The sequence below is a fragment of the Harpegnathos saltator genome, unplaced genomic scaffold, assembly GCF_003227715.2.
Source record: "Harpegnathos saltator strain DR-91 unplaced genomic scaffold, Hsal_v8.6 scaffold182, whole genome shotgun sequence".
Taxonomy (NCBI): Eukaryota; Metazoa; Arthropoda; class Insecta; order Hymenoptera; family Formicidae; genus Harpegnathos; species Harpegnathos saltator.
This window is the reverse complement of record NW_020229964.1, coordinates 1,497,185-1,521,140: the sequence shown is the minus strand read 5'-3', so window position 1 is coordinate 1,521,140 and position 23,956 is coordinate 1,497,185. Positions and strand designations below refer to the sequence as shown.

Below are 23,956 nucleotides of genomic sequence, written 5' to 3'. Positions count from 1 at the left end.
GTTAATAACTTTTTAACAAACAATCAGCGACGGCTGAACCTTTTCCATGTTACTCAAGAGGATCAACTGTAATATATGCCAACATCAAGGCCATCGGAAATGCCTCCCCTAAGCGGGAGATTTACCACGCCCACACCTGGAGACCTTGAGAGTTAACTTTAACATGACCCTTTGAATTTTCACCCAATAAGTTTCTTCCCAATCAGAAGGGTGGTCCACTTGGAAGGGCACTCCTGCGCTTTATACTTGCGCGGAGACAATAATCTGCATCTGTCACGAGTCTTGTCGATTAGAGAGCGAGCCATGGCGGCGGAGAGGCGCGCCGACTGCGTCGGATCTGCAAAAATACCGAGGCAACAAAGGAGTTAAACAAAGAGTATCGCACTGCCTCTTCGCCAGTATCACCCGAGTGCAGATAATTCGCGCGCGTCAACGAGCGATACGATCGCTCGTTAATTAATCGATGAAGGAGCGAGGGCGCGGATCGACGGCGCTCTTTTCGCGGCGTGGAGGATCCGCATTCGCGGGTTCTCGTGAGCGACAGGAGTCCTGCCGCAGGACCGCACGCGGCGGAGGCGTCGGACCGCCGCCGTGCGCGGTCGCGGGTCGTAAACGTAACCGTTCTTCACGAGCGCGAGGGCGGCGCGCAGCGCTGCCGAGCGATAACTCGCAGATAACTCGCGTCGTAATTAGTCACTGCCAATTAACAGCTGCTTAAACGGAAAACAACTGACTCCGCACTCGGCGATATATTTCATCGCGGCGGAGCTGCGCCGGAAACCGGGGCGCTTATGCGTCGCCTAATCTCTCGGAATATGAAAGAAGAAGAAAAACGAGACGGGATATAAATACCGATTGATTTCTCTCGTCCCAGGGATGAGATTTTGCTCTCTTTTCTGCGCGCCGGCGAGGCAAGCGAGCGATTTATTTTCGCGGAAGATAATCTCTTTCCACGAAAAGTCGATACGGCTGCCGAATGAGAACGCGAGTTCCGACTTGGTTATTATTTATTAATACGCACGCGGGAAAGAGTAGCCTTTGATGCGTATTACTTAAGAGACGAATAGGCCTACAATTATAAAATAAATCGGGGAGAAAGAAGAGAATGAAAATTAAATCGCAGTGTCGACTGGTGTGTACAAATGTTTAACAAAATTATACATTTTTAAGTCAATAGTGCACAAAAATATGTGAAATAATATAAAAGATAATAAAAATAATAATATGAATTATTATATCAAATAAAATGAAGAAACATAAAATAATAAATAAATTGTTGAATTATAAATTTCATAGAAGTAAAATAGACGCAGCAAATACGAAGACTGATACGTCAAAGAGAGGGGTTGAGGAAAGAGAGGAGGCGGAAAGAGAAGGTCTGGGGAGAAGCGTGGAGGAGGGCGAGGGGGTTGGCATGGAGGGGGAAGGCGCTCTTTTTCACTTTCCTTCATTTATTTCGCGGCTCGAGTCGAGGTTGCTGTAATTAGCAGATAATGCTCGCCGCGCCGCGCTGCGCCGCAACAAAATAAGTTTTTTGCAAATCATTAACGTATAATTTTAATTGAGAGCATCGACGAGGCCTGGAATTAATTATCCTGATTGGGAGCGAGAAAGGGGGATACACTGTCGTTTTCGCTGCGGCGCGCGCACTTTATCCACGCATATAAGTAGGCCTCGTTTTCCCGCCGACGTTCCTCTGTCGCTTATCTTGTTGCCAATTAATTGCCTTGCGGCATAGTTTAGATGGAGATAGCTAGAACCGTTTCTTCCCCTCCACACAACGGTATTCCGATGCCTGCTTGTTTCGCTGTCTCGAGCCGCAGCCATAATTTGTGAGCGCCTTGTTCTTCGGAAAGAGCAGCTGGCAGAATTCGAGTGCCTCTCGACTGCGGGGCGCACGGCAATATTCCCAATTAAACGCGAGATTTCATTGATCGGCAGATTTTAACGATGAAATTATACGACCGCGTTCGATGTTTCGTCGTCGTCACGGTCTGTCGAATGCCGAACTAAATATAACGGCTTGAAACATTCCTCTGATCGGTATCTTAATCTATCTAGTTTCCCAAATGTTTGGTTTATGTCACTTGAATAATAACTTTTCTTTTTATAAATGAGAGGAAAGTGACACCGTTCGCGACTGACAGATTTTACGACGAAATTATACGGTTATTACACGATGTTTATCGTCACGGTCTGTCGAGTACCGAACTAAGCTAATACTTTGGAACAATTCCTTCTCAATCGATATCTTAATTTACCTAATTTCCAAAATGTTCGATATATATATATATATATATATATATAATATGCGAAGAAATAATTTTTTTTATAAGTGAGGAAAACACCAAATGATAGATTATACGACTGTTAAACATTGCTTGCCGTCACAGTCTATCGTATAATAATTTACGAAACTTCTTTGATCAATATCTTAGTTTTCAAAAGATTTGACATACATATAATATGCTAAAAAATAATTTTTTTTTATAAATGAGATAGATTGTTACGGTCTATCGAATACTGACCTAAATATAATGACTTAAAAAGTGTCTTCGATATCTTAATTTCTAAAATGTTTAATATATATAAAATATTTTTTATAAATGAGAGAAAGAGAGACACGACATCAAACGACATAGTTTTAATGAATTTATTTGAATGTTACATATTGTTTGTTATCACAATTTGTTGAATATCGAATTGAACATGACAACTTAAGATATTTTTTCGATTTAATTTCCGAAATTTTTGACATATACATATAACATGCAAATTCTTTTTTCTAATAAATGAAAGTGAGAATCACCGTTAAAAATGACATATTTTACAACGAAATTATACGATTATTATACGATATTTGTCGCCGCGGTCTAATATCGAATTAAATATAACAACTTAAAAAATATCTTCGTTTGGCATATCAAAATTTATTTATTTTCCAAAATGTTAGATATATATAATCTCATCAATCCTTTTTTTATTTATTGAAGAGGGGGGAGAGAAAAAGAGGCCTACCGTGCAAAAATGAAGAAAGACACGAATTCCAGGCCGACGATGTGACTCATGTTGAAAATACGTTTCGCAAACGCTTATCTCGCCTGCGGTATTACCGCGTTTATAGTTACTTCCTTGTAGCCGCACGCCGGCGACATTATTGATCCTAATATATTCGCCGTCCCGAGAATCACAGTTTCCCAACACACGAGAGTTCGAATACCGAGCGCGCTGCCGAGCGATATCCACGTCGGCGATCTTTATTATCCGCCGAGATGACGTATTAGGCAGCGCTGTAATTTCAAATTAAAACATAACCTCGCACACACAAAACACTCGGTAAGAGCGCCGGTCTCGTCGGTCTCGCGACATTACAAATTACGATTCCGACGGCATTATGGCGTGCATAACGAACGAGAACATGCTTATTATGGACGTCGCTCTGGTTATACTCACCCCTGATTATCAGCCGGCGTTTTATTGCACGTTTCCACGCGAGTTACTGTGGTCGCGGGCAATTATGCGTTTCTTCTGTGCCAAGTACGTTTCTGCTTCCTCTCATCGCCCGTGATAACGAGCAATCGCGGCTTCGATCTGCAATTCGAACGCATCACGAGTTTCCTTGTCATCATCGGCCATAGATCGTATCACAGACTTCTATATTATATACTAGACTGATAACTTATCTCTTTAACACGTCCCCTAAAAGTATGTACTAAAATCTCGCGCATGCGCATTGCAAGGTCCCGAAAGGAATATAACTCTACTGTACAGGCATTTTTACTCCAGAAAATATTAATATTTATCCAATATTTAATATTTCCTCTTCCTACAATGTCACATTCAATGATATACTCAATGTTTACATAAATATTAAATATTGCATAAATATTAACATTTTCTAGAGTAAAAATGCCTGTACAGTGTAGTTATATTCCTTTCGGGACTTTGCAGTGCGCATGTGCGTACGATTCTATGTTTTACATAAGGGACGCCTTTATACCAAGTTTTCCAAAAGTAATGGATCCCCCTATCTCAGAATTTATGCATTATAGGGAAAAATGACCCGAACAAACGTTTTAGGGTTCATAAAGTTCTGTTTTTTGTGACCTCAAATTTTACCTTGACCTCGGCCTTGAAGGTTATTTGAACGTCAATTTGCGTTTTCTAAATGGGAACCTCTATTTTTTATTACACTGTTTCCTTGCACTAATTAATTTAGACAACTTTTGTCTAAAACATTTTTTTATTTACCTAATATTTTCTTAGATATTTGAGGAAAACTTGATAACTTTTTCAATATTTAACTTACGATATCTCGCTAACTATTTGTCGGAAGAAAAAGCGGTACTAGACTTTCTTGCTTTATTTAGTCTCAAGAATATATTGTTGCAATAGCGCCCTGACTTTTGTTAACTTATTGACTTTTGGAAATTTCAAAATCATCAAATTAACAAACTTTTGCTCGGGTCATTTTTTCCTATAATGCATAGATTCTGAGATAGGGGGTCCGTTACTTTTGGAAAATTTGGTAAATGAAAACCAATGAAAGTTCTGTCTAACTTATATAATATATAGAAATCTGTGCATCGGACGTTGAAGTTCGTGTCCAAAATTGTCGCTCTGCTTATCCGAGTATTTCGATTCTCTGTTCATTCAGCGGACATTCCAGGACATCTCGGCAACGAGGTAAACTTTCGGAGAAAACATAAAGAGAAGAAGAAAAATGGAAACAGGAGGAAGTCATAGTCTTCTCCAGCGCGTGTCCCGTCACCTCGTTTCCTTTGACAAGTTTTGACAGTGCGGTCGGTTATCCGATTGTTAGGATTAGGGTTCCAGGTTTAACAGAGAAATACTAGTTGTTGCAGAGATTTAATCGGCTCCGAGGCGGTCACTCGCGCTGTCAGTGCATCTTTTGTCCGGCTCGCATTCTTTCACTCTGCCGCGTCGCGCGCGTGCTGCGCGCGTTTACCTCTTGTCTCGCAGGAGTTCAAAGCTCAGGTAGAAGGAGAAGAGAACGCAGCAGCAGCGGGGGCTGTGCTGGACTCGCAGCGAGCCGGCTCAGTTCACAAATCTGTTGTTTTACACGCCCCTTTTCGTCTAATCTAATTTGTCCTGTAAAAAAAATCCCTTGCTCCTTTGTGTCGTCTTGATTCCGAGGGATTTGCGAGGACATAGGGTGCGTTCTATAGGCCGCATGCTGTGGGAAAAATATGAAAGACGGATTAGTCCAAGTTTCTGCGGCTGGACATAATGGCGCTTCTTAGCGCGAAATCGCCCAAGGTGTCACGGGCGAGAAGGAAGAGTGAGGAAGGGGAAGGGGGTTTAAATATCTTTTGAAAACACCCCTTTTCTCTTTCTCTCTCGGTCTCGAGCCGCCGGCTGAAACGCACGAACCGAACATCGCGACCGAACACGCGCGATACGTTTCGATCGCTCGGTCGGTACGCGCGTGTCACGACGACCGACACGGAGAGCCAAGTGCTAGGCACGAGTGAAACCGCACTTTTACAACAATTAGCCCCGCCAACGCGGGCCCGGGCGAGCGTTTCGGAGCTCGCGGCTAAATATTAAGGGTTCGTTCTTTCCAGCTGAACCAGCTTCCAGCTTCTGTACCAGTTCAACAAGTGTACTTTAAAGTGTTTTTTCTAGCAGAAGTGACGTCAGATGTTATTGTTCTTTCCACCAGTGCAACAGAACTCGGTGCAACAGTTCACTGTACCGCTCGCATTAGTGGTCTATTCTTGGATCTGTTCTTTGTAGCTGCACTGCTGAACTATAATGCGATAAGTTAAAATGAGACAACTATATTTTTTCTCACTCTAACTTATTGTACTAGTTCAGCAGTACAGCTATAAAGAACAGACAGAGAACCCCTTCTTAATTGCACTGCTGAACTGGTGCAATAAGTTAGTGTGAGATATATTTAATAAAGAACATAAGGAAGAGGAGCATATCGGCAAAATATGTTGGGGAGAGCGCGACGGATGCAACGCTATATTGTTATACCGAAAACGAGTGTCGATAATTGCAAGTAGAATCGACTGTCTATAGGAGAGAGAGAGAGAAAGAGAGGGGAGAAACAGTAATGGAGAAGATTGAAATAAGACTGAGGACCGGTTGTTCCAACTTCTTGCTAAGTTAACTGACAGTTAAATCATATGTTTATCTTTTATTATGAACTTAACAACATTATTAATAACTGCACAGTACGCGTATCTCGAAAACGTTTTTCTTGTATATGCTTTCTTGTATATTACACTCTCAAGTATTCGAGTTATACCGCCAATGTTTTGCTTCTGGTAACCTCATAGCTGTGTGTTATATTTATGCCCAGGTCGACTATCCCCGGACAGTATCGCAATATGCTCCTTCCTCATTCAATTCTCTATTCAATGGGTCTGTTCTTTATAGCTGCACTGCTGAACTAGTGCAATAAGTTAGAGTGAGAAAAAATATAATTGCCTCAGTTTAACTTATTGCACTAGTTCAGCTATAAAGAACAGACCCAATGTTTCCACCAGTGCAGCAGAACTTAGTGCAACAGTTCACTGTATTGCATTAGTGGTCTGTTTTTTTAACTGCACTGCTGAACTGGTGCAATAAGTTAGAATGAGATAACTATATGTTTTTTTCTCACTCTAACTTATTGCACCAGATCAGCTCAGTGCAGCTAAAATGAATAGACTATAGGTCTGAAGTTAGCACAAGTAGTTCAGCACATTGCGAGGGCAAAATTTGTACACCAATTCAGGTAGTGTACTTGAAAAAGCAAATAGACAAGTTGTTAGATACTTCTGCAGTTTTTACTTTATTAACATTAATCAATTATGCCACATGAAGGTATATTACCATCATATTCTTCATCCCAGATAGAATAAAATCTTCATCTGGAAAATCATCAACAGCTGCAATAACGTGTTGCGCTATGTTGCGCTTTCCGCACGGGGGCGTTCTTTTCCAACCTATGGACCTGGCATTTCTGCACCTATGAATTTTTGCTGTATTCGTCAGTTTTAGTTCCGAAGCAGTGTAGCTGTTCCAGTGCAGCTGAAAAGAACACCGACCCTAACAATAAGTCGCGGCGCTCTCGCGACCTCCGTGCACCCTCGAGAGCGGTAGCCGCAAGGCTCTACGGCCTCGAAGAGACGGCAGCTCCGTTCACGAGCGAACGGCACGTAAACCCGCAGAGAGGCCATCGTATCCTTATTATATCAGCCACTTATCCGCAGCGGCATTCACGTCATGCCTGCGTGTGTGTGCGCGCGCGCGCGGCCGTTTATACGCGAAGGCAGTCAAGATGGGGTTGTTCGCGGCGGGACGGAGGTGAGGGATGGTTACCACGATACCGCCATACAGCGGCGCGAGGGGGTTGTTTGGGGCGGGAGGGAGAGGGGCAGGGGGAGGGGGAGGGGGCGGCAGGCCCGTCGTACCACCCTCATATCTCTCACGCTTCGCGGGTATTTCTATGGGAGGGAGACGCCCGTCTAATTTCCTGTCCTGAATTTCGAACGAGCGAGAATTTGCACCCTTGAGTTCACATCAACGCGACGGCAGGAGGGGCGGGAGGGAGGGATGGGAGGGGGAGGCAGGCCTGGGGAGGACTCCGGGAGGGAGGGACGGGGCAGAGGGAGCGGTGGGTAGATTGAAGGAAGGAAGGGGAGGGAGGACACGCCGAAGAGCGGGAGAGCGGCGGCCATAGGTGGAGGGAAAACGCGCAAAATCGCCAGCCACCCTTCTATCATCCCGCTGCCGCCCCGCGCCGGCGGAGGGTATCGCGCCATTTTTCGATATCTCTCTCTTTCTCTCTCTCTCCCTCTCTCTCTCTCTCTCTCTCTCTCTCTCACTCCGCACCTCCGCCGCCGCATCCACCCCGGCATTTTCGCGCCGCGCGAGTAAGCGTTTTTTACGCTCATCTCTTCCGATTTTTTTGCCGTTCGCCAACGTCGAGCGCGCTTCCGTTCGCGGATACGCGCCGACGCCGGCGCGTCGCGACGCGCCGCTCGTTTGCCGATTCGAAAGTCCAGGGGATTCCCGGGGAAAGCGTTTCCCGATAGCGGATAATTGGACGTTTTGCTTAGCGCCCCCTTCTCCTCTCGAGACACCTCGCGCTCGCCGACGTCCCGACGTCCCGACGTTGCGACGGGCGAAGCCGAATCGAGCTGCGAGTCGCGTCGCGCGAGATCCGGGGGGGGGGGTGTAAAATGTTTCGTTTCTCTCCTCATGGAAATTTCTTACGCAGCCCAGAAGGAGGAAAGACGAAGGTGAGACTCGTCGAGTTCGTCGTCCGCGACGACAGATAGGCCGCGTTCCCCCCCGAGCAACCCCAGAGAATCCGTGTCGGAGAGAAGGAAAAAAAGCGTTCGCTCTCAGCGAGAAACGCGCGGAGCGTGACGACGTGCCCGGCACGGAGCAGCGGGCCCCTTATGCGCCGGGGTCCTATTATGTGATTGTTATGAATTTCCTATTAATAATAAATAAACAAACATAAAGGGAGGCCGTCGCGGTGCGTTAGCCACGACGACGCATCTGGTTGCTTCCTCCGGTCACGAGGGTAATTCAATACGAGCACCCCGCGCATCCGATGGTTAAGTATCGAGAGAGAGAGAGAGAGAGAGAGAGAGAGAGAGGGAGAGAGAGGGTGAGTCTCCTCTCTTTTCTCTTTTCCTCTCCCTTTCCCCGACCTTCGTCGTTCTCTCGCGACTGCGTCATCATTGGCGAACTTCTAGACGATGGAGCGCGCTATTGGGCGCTTCGGGAACAACGACCCGGTAACAAATCATCCCCTTATGGTCGGTGGCCGAGTCCGCGTGACGATCTTCTCCCTTTCTCCCTGCTGACACCCATCGCGGCTCCGTCCGGGATAAATTTGATCCGTGAAACGCTTTCAAGTACGCGGTCTTGTCGGCCGTTTCACGATCCTGTGTTTAGATATACACGTCGGCGTGAATGGAAATTCGGCACGAGGCAAATTGAAATTTATTGGCGACTTTTCCGACTCGCGCGCGTCTCTGCGACGACCGCCGACGACGGGTCCTCTCTCTCTCTCTCTCTCTCTCTCTCTCTTTCTTTCGGTCTTTCTCTTTCTCTCGCACGACATTCCGCCCGGAGATTGTTGAAAAAATAGAGAAATAGCAATGAGACCCTGCGACCACGACGTTCTGCGAAGAAGCCTTGTATTTGCGGGATAACATCGATTACACGACACTGCAGGTGCCCGAAGACGAGCGTTCTCCTGTGGGACTGAAACGAAGAACTGAAATTCGCAACCACGCCTACAGTTTAAGGAAATAGTGCTGCTCGTTTAAGCGTGAAAGGAGAGAATGAGAGACACAATGGAATTTTAAACTTGTCGCCCGTTCCAAATACCAGAAACCAGCAACCGGCTGTGCGTTATAGTTCTTCTTTCCAATAAATCTCTTTCTTTATTCTCACGGCTTAACATTGATGGTTTAACTGGCCATAAAACAGCGAAATTCGAGATTCATACGAAAGAATACTTGTATATTAATATTTGATATTAGTCTATATTTTTATGCATTTCTAATTTATATATTTCTAATAAAATTACTCTTGTAGTTTTTTAGAGGAAATTGTGACGTTTCGGTCAAATGGAATGTCCATAAATTGATTTAACGACAGCAAAATATTCCAATTTTATCGAAACTAAATTCACCATCTAAATTTATCGTATTTTGCCGTCTTACAACAAATTTTTCGTTAAGATTTAATGTTAGTGTACAAGTATCCTCTTTTGTATCCAAAATATATATGTGATATTTAATATTAAATAATTTACACTAATATTAAAATTTTCAAAGACAAAATTTTTGTTTCTTAATATTGCTTTTTTGAGTAGATTTTCAGATAATTATACCAATTAGTAGGATAATACAAGTACAAGGCGAACGTAAGGTCGAGGAAAGAATTTTCAGAGTTATTTTTAGAAATAATATTTATTTTCCCGTTCGGGGGAGATAAGTGCGTACAGATTTGCTTCGTACACATTTTGTCTATTATAGATATTCCGAAGCGCACAATAGAATGAGCACGTATAAGAAAAATGAAAGAAATCTGTCAACCTAGTCAAGAAGGCTTAGAAATGCACGGGGAATAGCAAAGCTCTTTGTGGGTGTAAACAATAAACTATTATCCCGAATAAGTTACGATAGAGTTCTCGCGTGGGGAGTTCGGGAAATCCTTAAATAATCAAACTGTGTCCCACTACGAGCGGGTTATCCGACAAACAGGATTAGGGCGAGATAAACGTTAGTCGCCAGGACGTTGCACATCACGACAGCTTGTGCCGCCTACCTGAGTCAAATCGCGAGCCTGACTTTACGACTTTAAACGACTCGGCGTGACGTCTCAAATTTGTTCCTATAACGTCCGACCTGTTTGTGCGGTTTCGCTCTATCTACTTTTTTATCTCGGTGCATCAAGTGTTACCTTCCCTCGAAAGTATCGATCAGCACTTGAGGCAGCACTCGTTCCGCGACGTGGCTTCTCGAATAAAAAGAAAGAAAAAAAAGAAACACGCCGCGAGAGAAGCTTATTTCTATATTTCTATATTTCCAATAAAATTGCTTTAGCTTTAGAAAAATTAGCTTTAGAAAAATTAGCTTTAGAAAAAAATCTGAAGTTTCGATCGAATAAAATGTCTACCAACTGTCGTAAATTTAATTAGAGACGGCAAAATATTCAAACTTCACTGAAAATAAATTTACTGTCAAAACAAATTTAACATTTTGTCGACTTAGAACAGGTTTTTCGTTTTAGATTAGATTTAGATTTTCGATTTTTCACAAAACTGCAGATATCGAAGTTCTGCCGATCATGACGCCCGCAATGACACACTCAACGTTGGTTTGAAATTTACTACGAACGCTATCGGGCGCGTTCAGATTTACTAATTTCTCTCGCGAGTACGCAAATATGTAAACACAATGTCTGCTCTGCATGAGAACGCCAGCCTGTTAAGGGGGAAAACCTATTTGTAGGCCAAAAAAATAGGCTATTTTCACGAATTTTTTTTTCGAAAACCAAGCGAACGATTGATTTCAAACTTGGTAGAAATAATAATATATATTTAACTTATAAGAATGAATTTTTATTGTGTTATATGATTAATGATGTAGCAGATATACAAAAAATAACGTAACGTGTTTAGGCGCGCGCCGTTTCACGGCTCCCATGAAATCTCGAGGTACGGTGGACTGGCACAAAAACGCAAATAAGATAATTAATCTACAAGCTAGTTGCTATCGTCTGAACTAGGGAAATAAAAACAAACTACTTTTTCAATAATTTCAAGGCATTTAAAAATTATATTTGGAAAATCGTCATAAAAATCGACAGTTTTACGTTACAAATAAATATAAAAATTAATATTTTTTAATTTCGCTAGTTCATACGATAGAGAGACATGTTCTGAATATATAACTACATGTTGAAGTCGATCGGTTCATTAGTTTGTCTCAAATCGTGGGAGTCAGTTAAAGCAGTCATTTTGAAAAAAACACGTTTAAAGTTTCATTCAATCATATTTCTAGCACTCACGTCAGTTTTAGTCTAATTAGCAATTCCAAGTCCATATAACAAATTCTCCTCGACTTCACGAAACTCTTTTTTACATTCCTAGGTTTCGTAGGATTTCTACAGCAATTGTATGACGAAACTTTGAAAGACCCAGTGAGCGCTCTGATTTTGACTTGTGCGCCGCTTCGAATAATAAGTTGCAAGTTTCGTAATTTTCTGAATTTTTCGATACGGATTTTAGAATGGATTCTTAACAATATGTATTGTAAGAAAATGTAATAAAAAGAATCCAATTTTTTTGACCCTACAGACAGGTTTCCCGCCTTAAGGCGAGCGCACATGTGACGCCCACCCCGCCGATTATTACGGCGTATTTTTACGCGAAGCCCGAGCTGCGCCGAGCTGTGCCTTCGCGCCCGCGCTTTGTAAATTTGTTTCCGCGCCACAGATTCGCTTCCACGTCGCGGAGCAAATATTTCCTTTCACGACGATTCTCGGCATTAACGGGAGTATTAAAAGCCGCGAGCGAGAATGCAACGAGAAAGAGAGAGAGAGAGAGAGAGAGCATTAGTGCCGCCTTATTAGGCCCGCGAAAAATGGCCGAGCGTCTTTCCCTCGGCAGGTGATGGCATAATACGGCCGCGGCGTCGCCATCTCCGTGGCAGCTAATTCCACATTAACTGCACTCTCTAAATCTCTGTCAACGCCGTCTCCACGGCGGCTTCGACAAAAGCCGAGATTCGACTCCCGATGTGGTACACACGCACACGCACACTCGGAGACACGCACCCCCACGGGCAAACGGTCGTCCTCGCACATGCACACATGCGCGACCCCCGGGCACGACCGGAGTCGATTTCAAAACGACTACTTACGGCTCTCTCAGGAGCAGCGAAACGACACGGAGCGCGACGTCGGTAGACGGCGAGGGGAGTCATTCGACCATGAAACGCCAAACTAAACGGCGCTTTGGGCGCCCAAATACTACGATCCTCGATCCCTGGCCGGACCTTTGGGTGTGCGCGTGATAGCCCTCACGAATACACGTGAAACGCGTCGCACCGCCCCTGGCAGAAGCTACAGTGAGTAGATTCGAGTACGAAATCTGATTAGGAGTGCGTAATGACGAGCGTCTGAGGACAGACGCGGAGAGAACGAGGGCCGCGGTGCGATGGTCACGGAGCGGTAATTAACCCTTAATGAGGTGCGCGACCAGAGTATATGGCACACATTGCTGACTCCACCGGCTATCCGGGGGATGCTCTCGTGGGAGACCTTCAAAGGACTCACGGAGGACAAGGCAGAGATGGAAGCTTGAAAGAGGACACGAGACCAAGGCCTTTCCCGGCGTGCTAAGCCGCGCTTTCGGCGACTCGGGGAAGCCCCGGCACTTCGTAATCTTCGGGTTCAAGCCGCGGGAAGGAAGCGGAATAATTCGTCGCTGCGTAGCGCGCGCATTCGTGTAACGTCGCGAGCCGTAATTTCGAGGCACGTACATGCGCAGATACCGCGTATTTATACTCCGGCGTACGTGGAGCGTCGCAAAAAGGGCATAATGGAGTCTGTAGTCAGATAGGTGTACATAACGAGGCCACGCGAGGGGTGGAGTAAGGCATGAGAGGAGGATAGGGTGGCGCGCGGAGGTTGTCGAGATATAAATGGCGGGGTGGAGAGATCAGAGAGGGTTGTTCCCCCTCATCCAGAACGCATCTGCCCCATTATGCTGCCCTGGGGCACTCCCGAGACCATTAATCCTCGCTAAACGACAGCCATTTTGTACCTAAACTGGATTGCCGACTCACTAACTGGTTTTGAGGACGCTTAATAGACTACTCGGTGCTCCTATTATGGCGATCGCGCGTCCGCGCTGTATTTCGGTGTCGTTTATTCCCCGTTAATGTGCAAATCGCGGGGAAACGCTCGGCACATCCCCTCCTCGCAGATTTGTGCGCGCACGCGCGCGCGCGCGCAACGTTCGTGCATTTTGCTCGTCACGGCTGTTGGTACTTTACAAAAGGCAGAAAGAGAGAGAGAGAGAGAGAGAGAGAGAGAGAGAGAGAGAGGGAAAGAGGACAAGAGGGGACCGGAAGGCGACAAAGGTTTATTGCTAGGTTAGGGCAATAGTTTATTGCAGCATGGCGTCTAATTAGCTTCTTTTGGACTTCTGTCGCATACGAGCACGTATCTTGCATAAATTCAAATAATCTCTTGCTCGGGATTCGGCCGCGAACCATTGTGCACATTGTGGCTACGCAAAGAGCCAGAGAAGGGGAATCAGGTAGGTGGTTCTTGAAAATTGCTTAACCCCTTAGCTGTTAATGAAATAACAGCTAAGGGAATCTTCAGTGGAAATATCAGTGGAAAGGAAAGTGGCTCGAATTGTTGATAATCGAAATATTCGCGTATTTAAAAAAACAACTTATAACAAAGCAATTGCAACAGGATGCAATATTTTGATCTTTCTAGGATCACTTCATTCAAATCCGAAGTCAAAATTGAACCAAACGGTTTTTTGAATTTTTGGTCCATCTTAGACCCGCCATTTTGAATTGCGCAATTTTGATCTCGAATTTGAATAAAGCGATCCTTAAAACATGAAAACATAGTGTCTTGTTCCAATTGTTTCGTTGCAAGAATTTTTTTTTAAACGCGCGGATATTTCCGTCATCGATAATTTGGGCCACTTTTCTTCCCGTAAATATTCCCGTCATTAACATCTCAAAAGTTAAGCCACTTTATACCTCTCACATTGTTGCACTCTTGATTGATGATATGGTGTCACCAACTCGATCGCGTTTCAAGTCCGCCATCGCTCGCCAATTTAACGATCACACCCGATTTTTCGTTCAATTGGGTTTGTGTCACAACTCAGTAGGTCAGTGGCCAATTTCTTTTTCTAAGTTTTCGATAAATTTATCCAAAACATATCTCCCAGAATCCACTCCCAGAATCGCTTTTCTTCACTTTTATAAAGTTTGAATTTAGCAAATAAATTTATTTTTTACTTTAAATAGTGAATATTTGTGGCAGTTATTGATTTCAGTATTCCGATATAACCTAAAAAATTATAAAAGTACATAATTGTTGCTGCTTTCATGAAAACGCAAACATAATAACGGATTTGTTGTTGGATATTAATGTTTGTGAATCTGATGATGATGTATTTGTGAATCTTATACAATAAAAAATAAACTGAACAATTTTCAAATGTTGGACGATACTGAATTTTTCGAACGATTTTGTTTGAAAAAGAAATTCGCTGTTTTTTACAAAATATAATAATTTATAATAAAATTGTAATATATTTCGTGTTGAAAGTTGGTGGTATAAAGAATAGCTATCTGTTAGATATGTAATCAGAGGTTTCAGTGAAAAAAAAATTTTTAGTTATCTGACGGCTACCTTTATCTGGAAGATAGCTATTGGGTGAAGAAACTGGCATTAACGGACTCCATGATTTGGTAGCGCCTCGCGATTGACACATGTGTAACGCACGTAATGAGATCCGTCCGCAGTGAGAAAAATTGCCGAAAATGATGGAGAAGGTACCTGCATATTAGCGTGGCAAGTTCTGCTGAAGCGAGTCACCTCGAAGGGATGTTCGACTTCCAGTCGGCCAGTTGCAACGAGATTTCGTTAATCGGCTTTTACTCCCCACGGCCCGGACAATTTCTTCTCGGGTTGATTCGAGCCGTGGGCGACGCGACGGGACTGTCCGGCTGTCACTTGTCCCTATCGTCGCCATAGTCGCGATCGGATTAGTGTAATCCCAAACTATCGTCCGTTGTTACATTGTTACGCTCGTGTAGACTTAACGTGTCGCACCGATGTATCTGTGTGTGAGATCGTCGCGACTGAAAAATTTATAGTTGAATTTCACATTTTCTAACCAGCACGAATCTGATGTCTTTGGAATCGGAGTGTTCTTATCAGAACAAACGTGCGACGTGCGTCTGTTCGAAAAGTGACTCAGTCGGTAAATAGCTCGCTTTAAAATCCTGGCCGTTTGTACACGGCAAGGCAGGGGGAAGCTATTGTTATTACCTGATACTTTATTATCTTAGCTTTTGGCGGAACATTTGTTCGCGACAGCACGTCGTGCTCGAACAAGAGCTCGACATAAAGTAGAAGACAACGAGATGGCGGCGCGCGTACATCGGCCAAGGCCTACCTCAGCGCTGTTTGCGACTGGCGAGCAGCAAAAACCCCATGCTTGACGACTCAATTCTCCCCCCGTCTGCCTCCTCCCGCCTTCTGCTGTATCTCTTTCCCTGCGAGAGAGGTGCGTGCGTGTGTTGCCGGCTTATTGCAGGCTCTTCCCCACCCTCGCAGCGCAACCGTGTTCGCTGTTCCCTTCTTCCAAAGACCGGAGATTCAATATGCTGGTTCCGCTACAATCCACCCCTTCTATTAGAGACATATTTCCTGCGAGTGTTCCTTCAAACAGACAGCAAATCGAGAAAAGATGCAATTTGCTGCGAAAGTGGAAACGTCCAAGCGGTTAGTTGTCCACCCACAGTTCTTCGAAACTCTAATTACGTCACTTTAGTCCGTTTCGACGAATATCGATTAAACCTTAACCTAAATTTAAATCTGTGTAGAGCTTAAACCCAGGTTGAGGTCGAATCGACCTCTGCGGATCGACTTGTCGTCTCGGCGGCGTTGGTCCTTGAGAACCAACAGCATCAAATTTACAAAATAATACCTGATCATTTATTAATAGATTTTATCAAAATAGTTTAAATAATGATTTGCCGTAATATTTGATTGATTGCCTTTTGGGCCGAATCATTTTAAATCTTGATAATCGCCGTCATTATTTTTTATATCTATCTAATAAACTATTTTGTCTTATAATATATTGTCTTATAATATATTGTCTTCAGATGATCATAATATTCGACGACGTCAATTTTTAAATGGCAAAAATAATCCACTCGATGCATCACTTTCCAATTCTGACAGCATTTTAAGTTTTATGAGCAATAAATACTTTATAAAATAATCGATAGATCGATATGCCTTATAGATTGTAACTTTACTGTGGCTTTTGTCTAACTGATAGTTCGTTAGTCGACCTGGCGAGCCGGCATTTTCCCTCTCTGCAACTCGTTATCTCTTGTTTATATACTCAAGTGCCGTCTGAACGAACAGTCGACCAAAATTGGCGTAGCGCTTAACGTGTTAAGCAAATAAGTACAATATACCTAGACTAAGCATTCTGTTCGCAAGGTGAAGCCGGAAATTGACAGTTTGAGAATGAGAAGTTGTTTCATTCAGTTGCTTTTGATTCAATTGCTTTCTTATTCTATTTTATAGTAACTATCGACAGGCAAAGGATCTTCCCCTATTGGCTAAAGTATATTTAGCTTTCTCGCTTTATCTTACAGCAAGAAGAGGTTATGTGACTGAAATATATTTAACTTTCCCTCTTTATCTCACAGCAAGAAGAGGTTATGTTCTCTGTCAATGGCAGTTCTACAATCGTTAAATGCTAGATATAAGATGCCACAGAATAAAGGTGCTAAAACTGTAAATGTTTTCTTTTAATAAATTTTTAACGTTGATATTTATATCATCTTATGTCATGTACAAATAATTATTTTACTATATATATCGATAGTAACTACAAAACTGTTATGTGATGCATACATATTGATGTTGCATACATATTGGTGCAAAATTGTATATAAATCATTTAATGCGTATGTAAAAGTAATTTTGTCTTTTAAAAATCGCCCTAGATAGCTAGAGTGAGAAAGCAACCGAGTCAAAACAACTTTTCACTCTGTCTCAAATACCTGTTCCTGTGATCAAATGTATCGTTCGCTGCCATGATAGAAACAACGTTGGATTACCCGAGCTTTCTTAAGGTTTTTTTATATTTTGCGATAAAATAGTCAAAAACGTATAATATTTGTCTAAAACAATTTAACTTTACTTAAAACTTAACTCTACTTGAAATGAAAATATTGTTTGAACAAGGTTTTTGATCAGTTTATTCTAAAAACATAATTGGAAAATAAATAAATTATTAGAATATTTTCTCAATATATGTAATAAAAAAGTATAGAAAAAGAAATATGGATTCTTCTAGTAAAAAACATCCGTGTAAGTAGTCACTGTTAATCATGAAAAAGGATCTTCGAGAACATCTGCTAATAGTCTTTCTGTATATTCAGCCAATAATAGGAAAAGATCTCCTGTCTCTTGACAATCGCTTCAAGATGAAGTGAGAAAGCGACTAAATCGAAGCAACTTCCGGCTTCACCCGCTGCTACAATACAAATATACGAATGCTCGGTTTAGGTACGCATGTCGTTGAATAAACAACTCGCTCATTGCCCAAATTGACAACGAATCCTTCAAATCGACCATTCCCTCTCTCTCCTACTCTCCTTCTCCCTCCACCTGCCGGCGCATACGTTCGCGACGAAGCGTAATTCAGCCGAAAAGCAAGCTGTCGCAAGATTCCAGTCACGTGTCCCGCCACGCACGGCAATCCCGCTGACAATTAAATATGATCAGCTTCGGAGTCGCGCGTATCACCGACGCTATCATAAATCCTAGATCAGTCAACGCTCGCTCGCTCGCGGAACGAGAAGGCTCGCGGCCAGACGTGAGAGGGATGCAGTCCTCCCGGCATGCGTCCGTGCACACAGCCACGTGCACCCGTATTGCCAATCAATTCGCGCATTGCGCGCCCGGGAATTAGACAATTAGGAGTCGTCACGTTCCGCTCGGGTCCCACCGGGTCCCACCACCAGCAAGCCGCGTCCGATCGACCATCCTCGTTCCCTACCACAGCGGGCTTCCTCTTCGGCTTCGGACCGAGTGCAGCCAGCTCCATCTGGCGGCCTCGTCGACCTCGAAGGGTGCTCCTCTCTTCAGCTTTCGATCCACCTCGGTGCCTGCCATTGGCTCATGTCCGACCACGAAGAACGCCTACTCTCGAAACGCCCGTGATGCGCGTCGGCTTGCGCGTATTGGTCGAACCCAGGCCAGCGTACCGGTTCCGCGAGCGTCGCGGGGGCGGCGCGCACCCGCTGGCGGCACCGCGACGCGTTGACAGCGGGAAGAGTGAGAGAGAAGGAGAAGGGGTGGTAGACGGAGAGAGAGAAAGAGAGGAAGAGAGAAAGAGAGAGAGAGAGAGGGTTCCTGGCAGGGCTCTCTGCCGCGAGTGCAGCCGAGCTGGTAATCAGTGCCGTTTCCGCGGCAGTGGCGGTCACCACGCGGCAGATTACGCAGATTACACCGATTACATTTGTACCCGGCACCGCGGACGTTCGTTTCTTTTCCGGGAAGAGCCGTGCTCCCACCTTATCCCCTCCGCCCGCGCGCGAGACCGTCTCTCGGGGTGAACCGTCGTGAGGACGTCGCGTCGTCGGTCTAACCCTGCGAGTATTTTGGGAGGAATAGCCAGAGTGTCGGCGGACACCGTGTGTCGAAGCTCGCTCTTAGTGTTCGATATCAAGCGAGCCGGACCGCCGCGCTTGGACGTGGATCGACGGACGTCGCGTGACGGAGTCCCTTTATCTGCTGACGGTGGCAATCAGCGCTTGACCTCTCTGAGCTATGCCCCTGAAAAGACTGGGAAGACGCTGACGCGATGATGTCGACGTTTCGCGTCGGACATCGAGATAGACAAAACACGTTGATCGGACCACACGAGGAAGAGCCTGAGTTGGCTGAATAGAACGCGACTGCGGAGGGGAGCTCTCTTGGGACATCGGACGGATTATCGGGAAGACTTTTTTCAGACAAGAGTCGCGCGAGGATCAAGTGGCGAGGATTATATTATGGCAGCGGTAGCTGTCACTATAGGACTCGTCCAAGCGACTACCTCGTCCTCGGTTGTAATATGTGGTCACTCAACGTGTAACTTCCGCGCAGTTCGTTGAAGGCACGCACGGCGACTCGGATGTCTCCGCATCGATTCGTCAGGCGCAGCGTGAGAAGAGACCACAAGGTATCCTGAAGAGAGAAGCTCGGCCAGCAAGACTCGCAGAGATGCGAAAGCTATAGAAACCGAGAGAGGTAAGAAGAGTCGGTTCGTCATGCTGATGTCTTAGAAACACTCTTCTGACTTTAATGGGGGAATCCGCTCGTGTCGGCTGGGTCGCACCGCGGCGATGCGGCGGATTCCGAGAATAACGGAGCACGGGACTTGTTGAGATGGTTCGGGCTGCGCCTAGGAAGAAGCCTTGCGGACGTTGCCGGGCTTGGTAGAGAGTCGCGATGTGATGGCTCGTCTCCACAGAGTGCTGCAGTGTGGCTGGATCACGTCGACGTGGCCAACACGCTGATCACCGTCCGACCGAAAGCGTCCTTCCATCGTAAAACCGAGCCCACGGCAGTGATCAGCTGACACCCTTAAAGACTGTGCAACGCTGCTCGCTGAGTTAGTCCCGTTGGAGGCAGCAGTGCCATGGACGTTGCGAACAATCGAGCATGGAAATGAGGCAACGAGCCAGCGATTTCCGTGCCGCTCGCATTTTCGTTTGAGGGCGAGGAGAGCCCGGTCTGATGAGAGTCTCGCTGAAGCCGCCGCTTGTATCCCGAGACTTGCCAGGCGGAGAAGGCTGAGAGAGACCAATACACGCGAGGAGCGGCATGAGCAACGGCGAAGGCGTGGTGACGAGTCCGGGTTCCGGCAGCGATCGCCTCTGCGAGGACGTCGACATGGCGACCCCGACGTCAGCGTCTTCGAACTTGAAGCCGCGAAGCGGCAAGATTAGCTTCAGCGTCGACGCGCTGCTAAGCGGCACAAAGAAGAGTGCCATCAGCGGCGGTACCTTTGCGACCAGGCGCGACAACGACGACAGGATGGACGCTGAGAAGAACCTCGAGATGGAGAGCAGGTACCGAGAGCTGCTGATGGAGCAGCAAAGGCTCCAAAGCAGGGAATTGCTCGCCAGGTTGAGTCCCCACGGGCTTGCCAGCTTCGCCAATCATCATCACCACCATCATCAGCCGACTAGGCTCGAACAGGATCAGCCGGTTGCGCGGCAAGAGCTGCTCACGGTCAAGGACTTCTCTCGGACGAGCCACGACAAGTCCTCCTCGCCGATTAGAATAGACCAAGAGATGCCGAGGGACCGCGACGACCACCGCTTAGCGAGCAACTCGCCGAGCGGGCTCGGTGACTCGATGCTGCAGCGAGAGCAGGAACGCATTCAGGAGGAGGACGAAAGGATCGACAGGATCACCAATCCGAGATCCGTGTCGCCGGCGAGCAGGCGGGAGATCCTCGACGACCGCAGCGACTCGGAAGCAAATCGCTCATTGGAGGGCGATCGAACGACGGATCACCTAGACCTGGAGGACCAAGAGATCAGGAGCGTCGGCCAGTCCGAAGACCTCAACGTCATGGACTCGGACTGTGAGCTGGAGCGGGACTTGGAGACCGGCCAGGAAAAAGAGGAGAAGTCCAGTCCGGTAGTGCCTCAACCGATTCATCCTGGAGTGCAAAGGCCTTCGCAGGGGCCGCCCTATCTCGCCGGAGCACCCGCCGGCGCTCCCGGCTGGAACCCCGCAGGATTTCCGCATTCTCTCGCGGGCTTCGCGTGGCTACCCCCACCGCCGCACCCGCACAATCCTCATGGACACCTTTACACGCCGCACGGCGGACCTACCAGCCCGAACGGTGAGATCAAACGCTGTCCGTTTCGTCGAAGACGCGCAGAATATCGCGTTACAGGCTAAACAAATCGGACGCGCGAGGCTGCCACGAATATTTCCATGTTACAATACTAGCTGATGATTTACGAGCGGCCGCACGGCAGTGGATCTCGACGCTAAAATTACACGCGCACGCGCTATCGTTCCTCCCAAATGATATAAATGATCCGTCGAAGCGAATTTATCGTCACTCTCAATCCCGCGGAGGTGCTTTATCATTCTCCTCGATGTCTCAATAATCGGCCGAGGGGCCACATTTTCTCCGAAAAGTCCGCTAAGGAATCCTGACTGCTAGACAAAGACAGAGACAGAGACAGATAGAGAGAAAGAGAGATATATATATATAGAGAAAGAGAGAGAGAGAGAGAGAGAGAGAGAGAGAAATAGAGAGAGAGAGAGAGAGGGAGAGAAGGAAGGAGAGTTGCGTTCGTTTTTTTTCGCAGGGAATGCGCGGGTTACAATGTCGGGGTGATTAAATGGAAAACGCAAGTTCCCAACGCGAGTCGCCTGACATTCACGACACGCAGACTCATAACGTTCCGTATTAGTGTCGCGAGTCACGCGAATCGAGACGGATATTATCGGGCTTACGTGCCGAAGAATTGGCTCGCGCGCCGGCTCGAATCGCGATTAGACTTCCAAACTTGAGAAAAAGAAAGAGAGGGAGAGAGAGGGGGAGAGGGACCACGTCATGCATGATCGACGAGATATCTTCCCGGCCGAGAGAGATCCGACGGACGGTAGCGCGACGGGGCTAATGACGGGGATATAAAGTGAAACATCGAAAGCTGCAAATCCGACGTGAGAGATAAGACTTCGATATACGGCGAAGGTGAATACGCGCTGTGGGACTCGCTGTCGGCCGCGAAAATATGGACGCTCTCGCGACTGTTATCGGTTCGGCTTGAAGTTTGATTATACAGCGACGGTTATCGGGAGCGTTCGCGCCGTCTGTATGTGTGTGTGTGTGTGTGTCTCGAGACGTAATTTTGCACTCGGTAGGCGCGCGATCTCTGATCCCCATAACCTCGCAGCTTCGAGATGAGATCTGCACACACACACACACACACACACACACACACACACACAATCTCAGTACTCTCAGCGAGACAAACGCTGAAGCGTGAAGCAGGGGCTGTAATCTCCCGACCGTTCCTTTCACTCGCGCAGGCTAATAAATTTGGGATAAATTTCCCTCGGCGAGAATGTTGCATGCAAATCCACAATGTGTGTCGCAATGTTCCTCTCCGACGCGCACGCACGTTGCGCTATCGATGAATCGCAAATAATGATTGATTCCACCGTTAGGCGAGAAGCCGCAAGAGCGTCCTCCGTTGCCGCGAACATGATCGTTCAAACACAAAGCGCGATATCGCGCCAAGTGTGCTTTCCCAAACACTCTACGTTAGATCCGCGAAGACCCGTGTCAAATGTTGCCGAAAGCCGCAGCAGCTAAACACCGTTCGTCCATCGGGGCAATCGCGGCCGCGCGCAGCCGGTGAAGTTGCAATCGCGCTGCCACTCGCCGATGTCGACTTCCCGACAGGGTTGTAATAACCCGGCCATTAAGGTTCCGCTGGGGCTTTCTTCAGCTCGTTCCACAAACGTCCCGCGATCGAAGAGGCGCGGAAGGTTCAATCGCATGCGGGCTTCCTCGGGCTCGTGATCGTCGTATCTAGGTTATTAGGACGCGCGACCCAGAGCGAAGCCTCCGGAGTGACCTGCGGGGGTGGCCGGTGCGAGAGAAAAACGCGGAAGAAAGGCGATCGCCTAGCGAGGGGGGAGGAAAGCCGCGGAAGCGAACGGCAATTCCGCGGGACAGACAGAAAAGCGCGGATCGGCCGCAGATACAGATCTCTCGAGCTCCATGACCGTTGGAGGATATATGGATTGTAATTGGCTGATAAATCGACAGGCGACGCGGCTCGTAGCGACGTCTGGATAATTAGACGCTCAGCGGTCGATAAATAATTTACGACAACTTAAGCGGGAGAATTTGTTGCGATTTATTAATTACCGGTGCCGCAGCGCACCTGGCCTTATCTCGCGCGATTAGTTCTCGAGCCTGCGCGAGCCATGAGCGTCGTTGTCGGTGACAAAGTGCGCGCGTTGTTTCATTGGGAATTCGCAAACGTAATAGGAAATGTAGGTTTTGTTAATAAAACGTTCACGCACGTGTACTGATGAAAGAAGTTTGTTGAAAAGTCACTCCATAGATGGTACATTGGACTTAAAATTGCCTAACGGCTAGGAACTCTCGTAAACTGAAAGGAAAAAGGGAGTCCGGATCTGCACGAATTAGGAGTGTGTTTGGAACTCAATTGCTTCGCGGTTTACTGTAAATTGTTGGTTCGTGGTGGCGGGGGGGGAGATAAGATAAATATTCTGCAGTGACAACTAGAAGTTCTCTATTTACAGTGAGGTTCAGTTGCAGTAACGGACAGTTCTGTTTTGCAAACTGAACAACCGTCCATATCAACAACCGCTTTTGATCGAAGGAATGAAAATGTTTGGTCTCGAAAATATAATTACCGCAGCAGAGTGTTGGGCTAACGCGGAACTATATCGTACAGGTAAAAAGAAACGAAATCTCAGTTAGCGACAGAAGGTTTGTTCGCGTTGCTTGTACTTTTGACACTTTTGTACCCAATACCCGTTGCACACTGGATGCAATGAAAGATATCCAATGAAAGCTCTTTTTGCTGAAGAGAGGCCAGTGTCCAACGAGCGTGAAGTATAA

The 23,956-nt window shown here is 46.2% G+C and overlaps 1 protein-coding gene across 1 annotated transcript in view; it reads left to right on the top strand.

Moving 5' to 3' along the window:
* The first annotated feature begins 18,716 nt into the window (after positions 1-18,716).
* The window catches only part of Msx (homeobox protein Msx), a 28,730-nt gene continuing 23,490 nt past the window's right edge, over positions 18,717-23,956 (top strand). Inside the window, exon 1 of the mRNA XM_011139950.2 lies at positions 18,717-21,181. Coding sequence (XP_011138252.1) covers positions 20,149-21,181 — 1,033 coding nt within the window. The 5' untranslated portion in view covers positions 18,717-20,148. The remainder of the gene's footprint in view (positions 21,182-23,956) is intronic.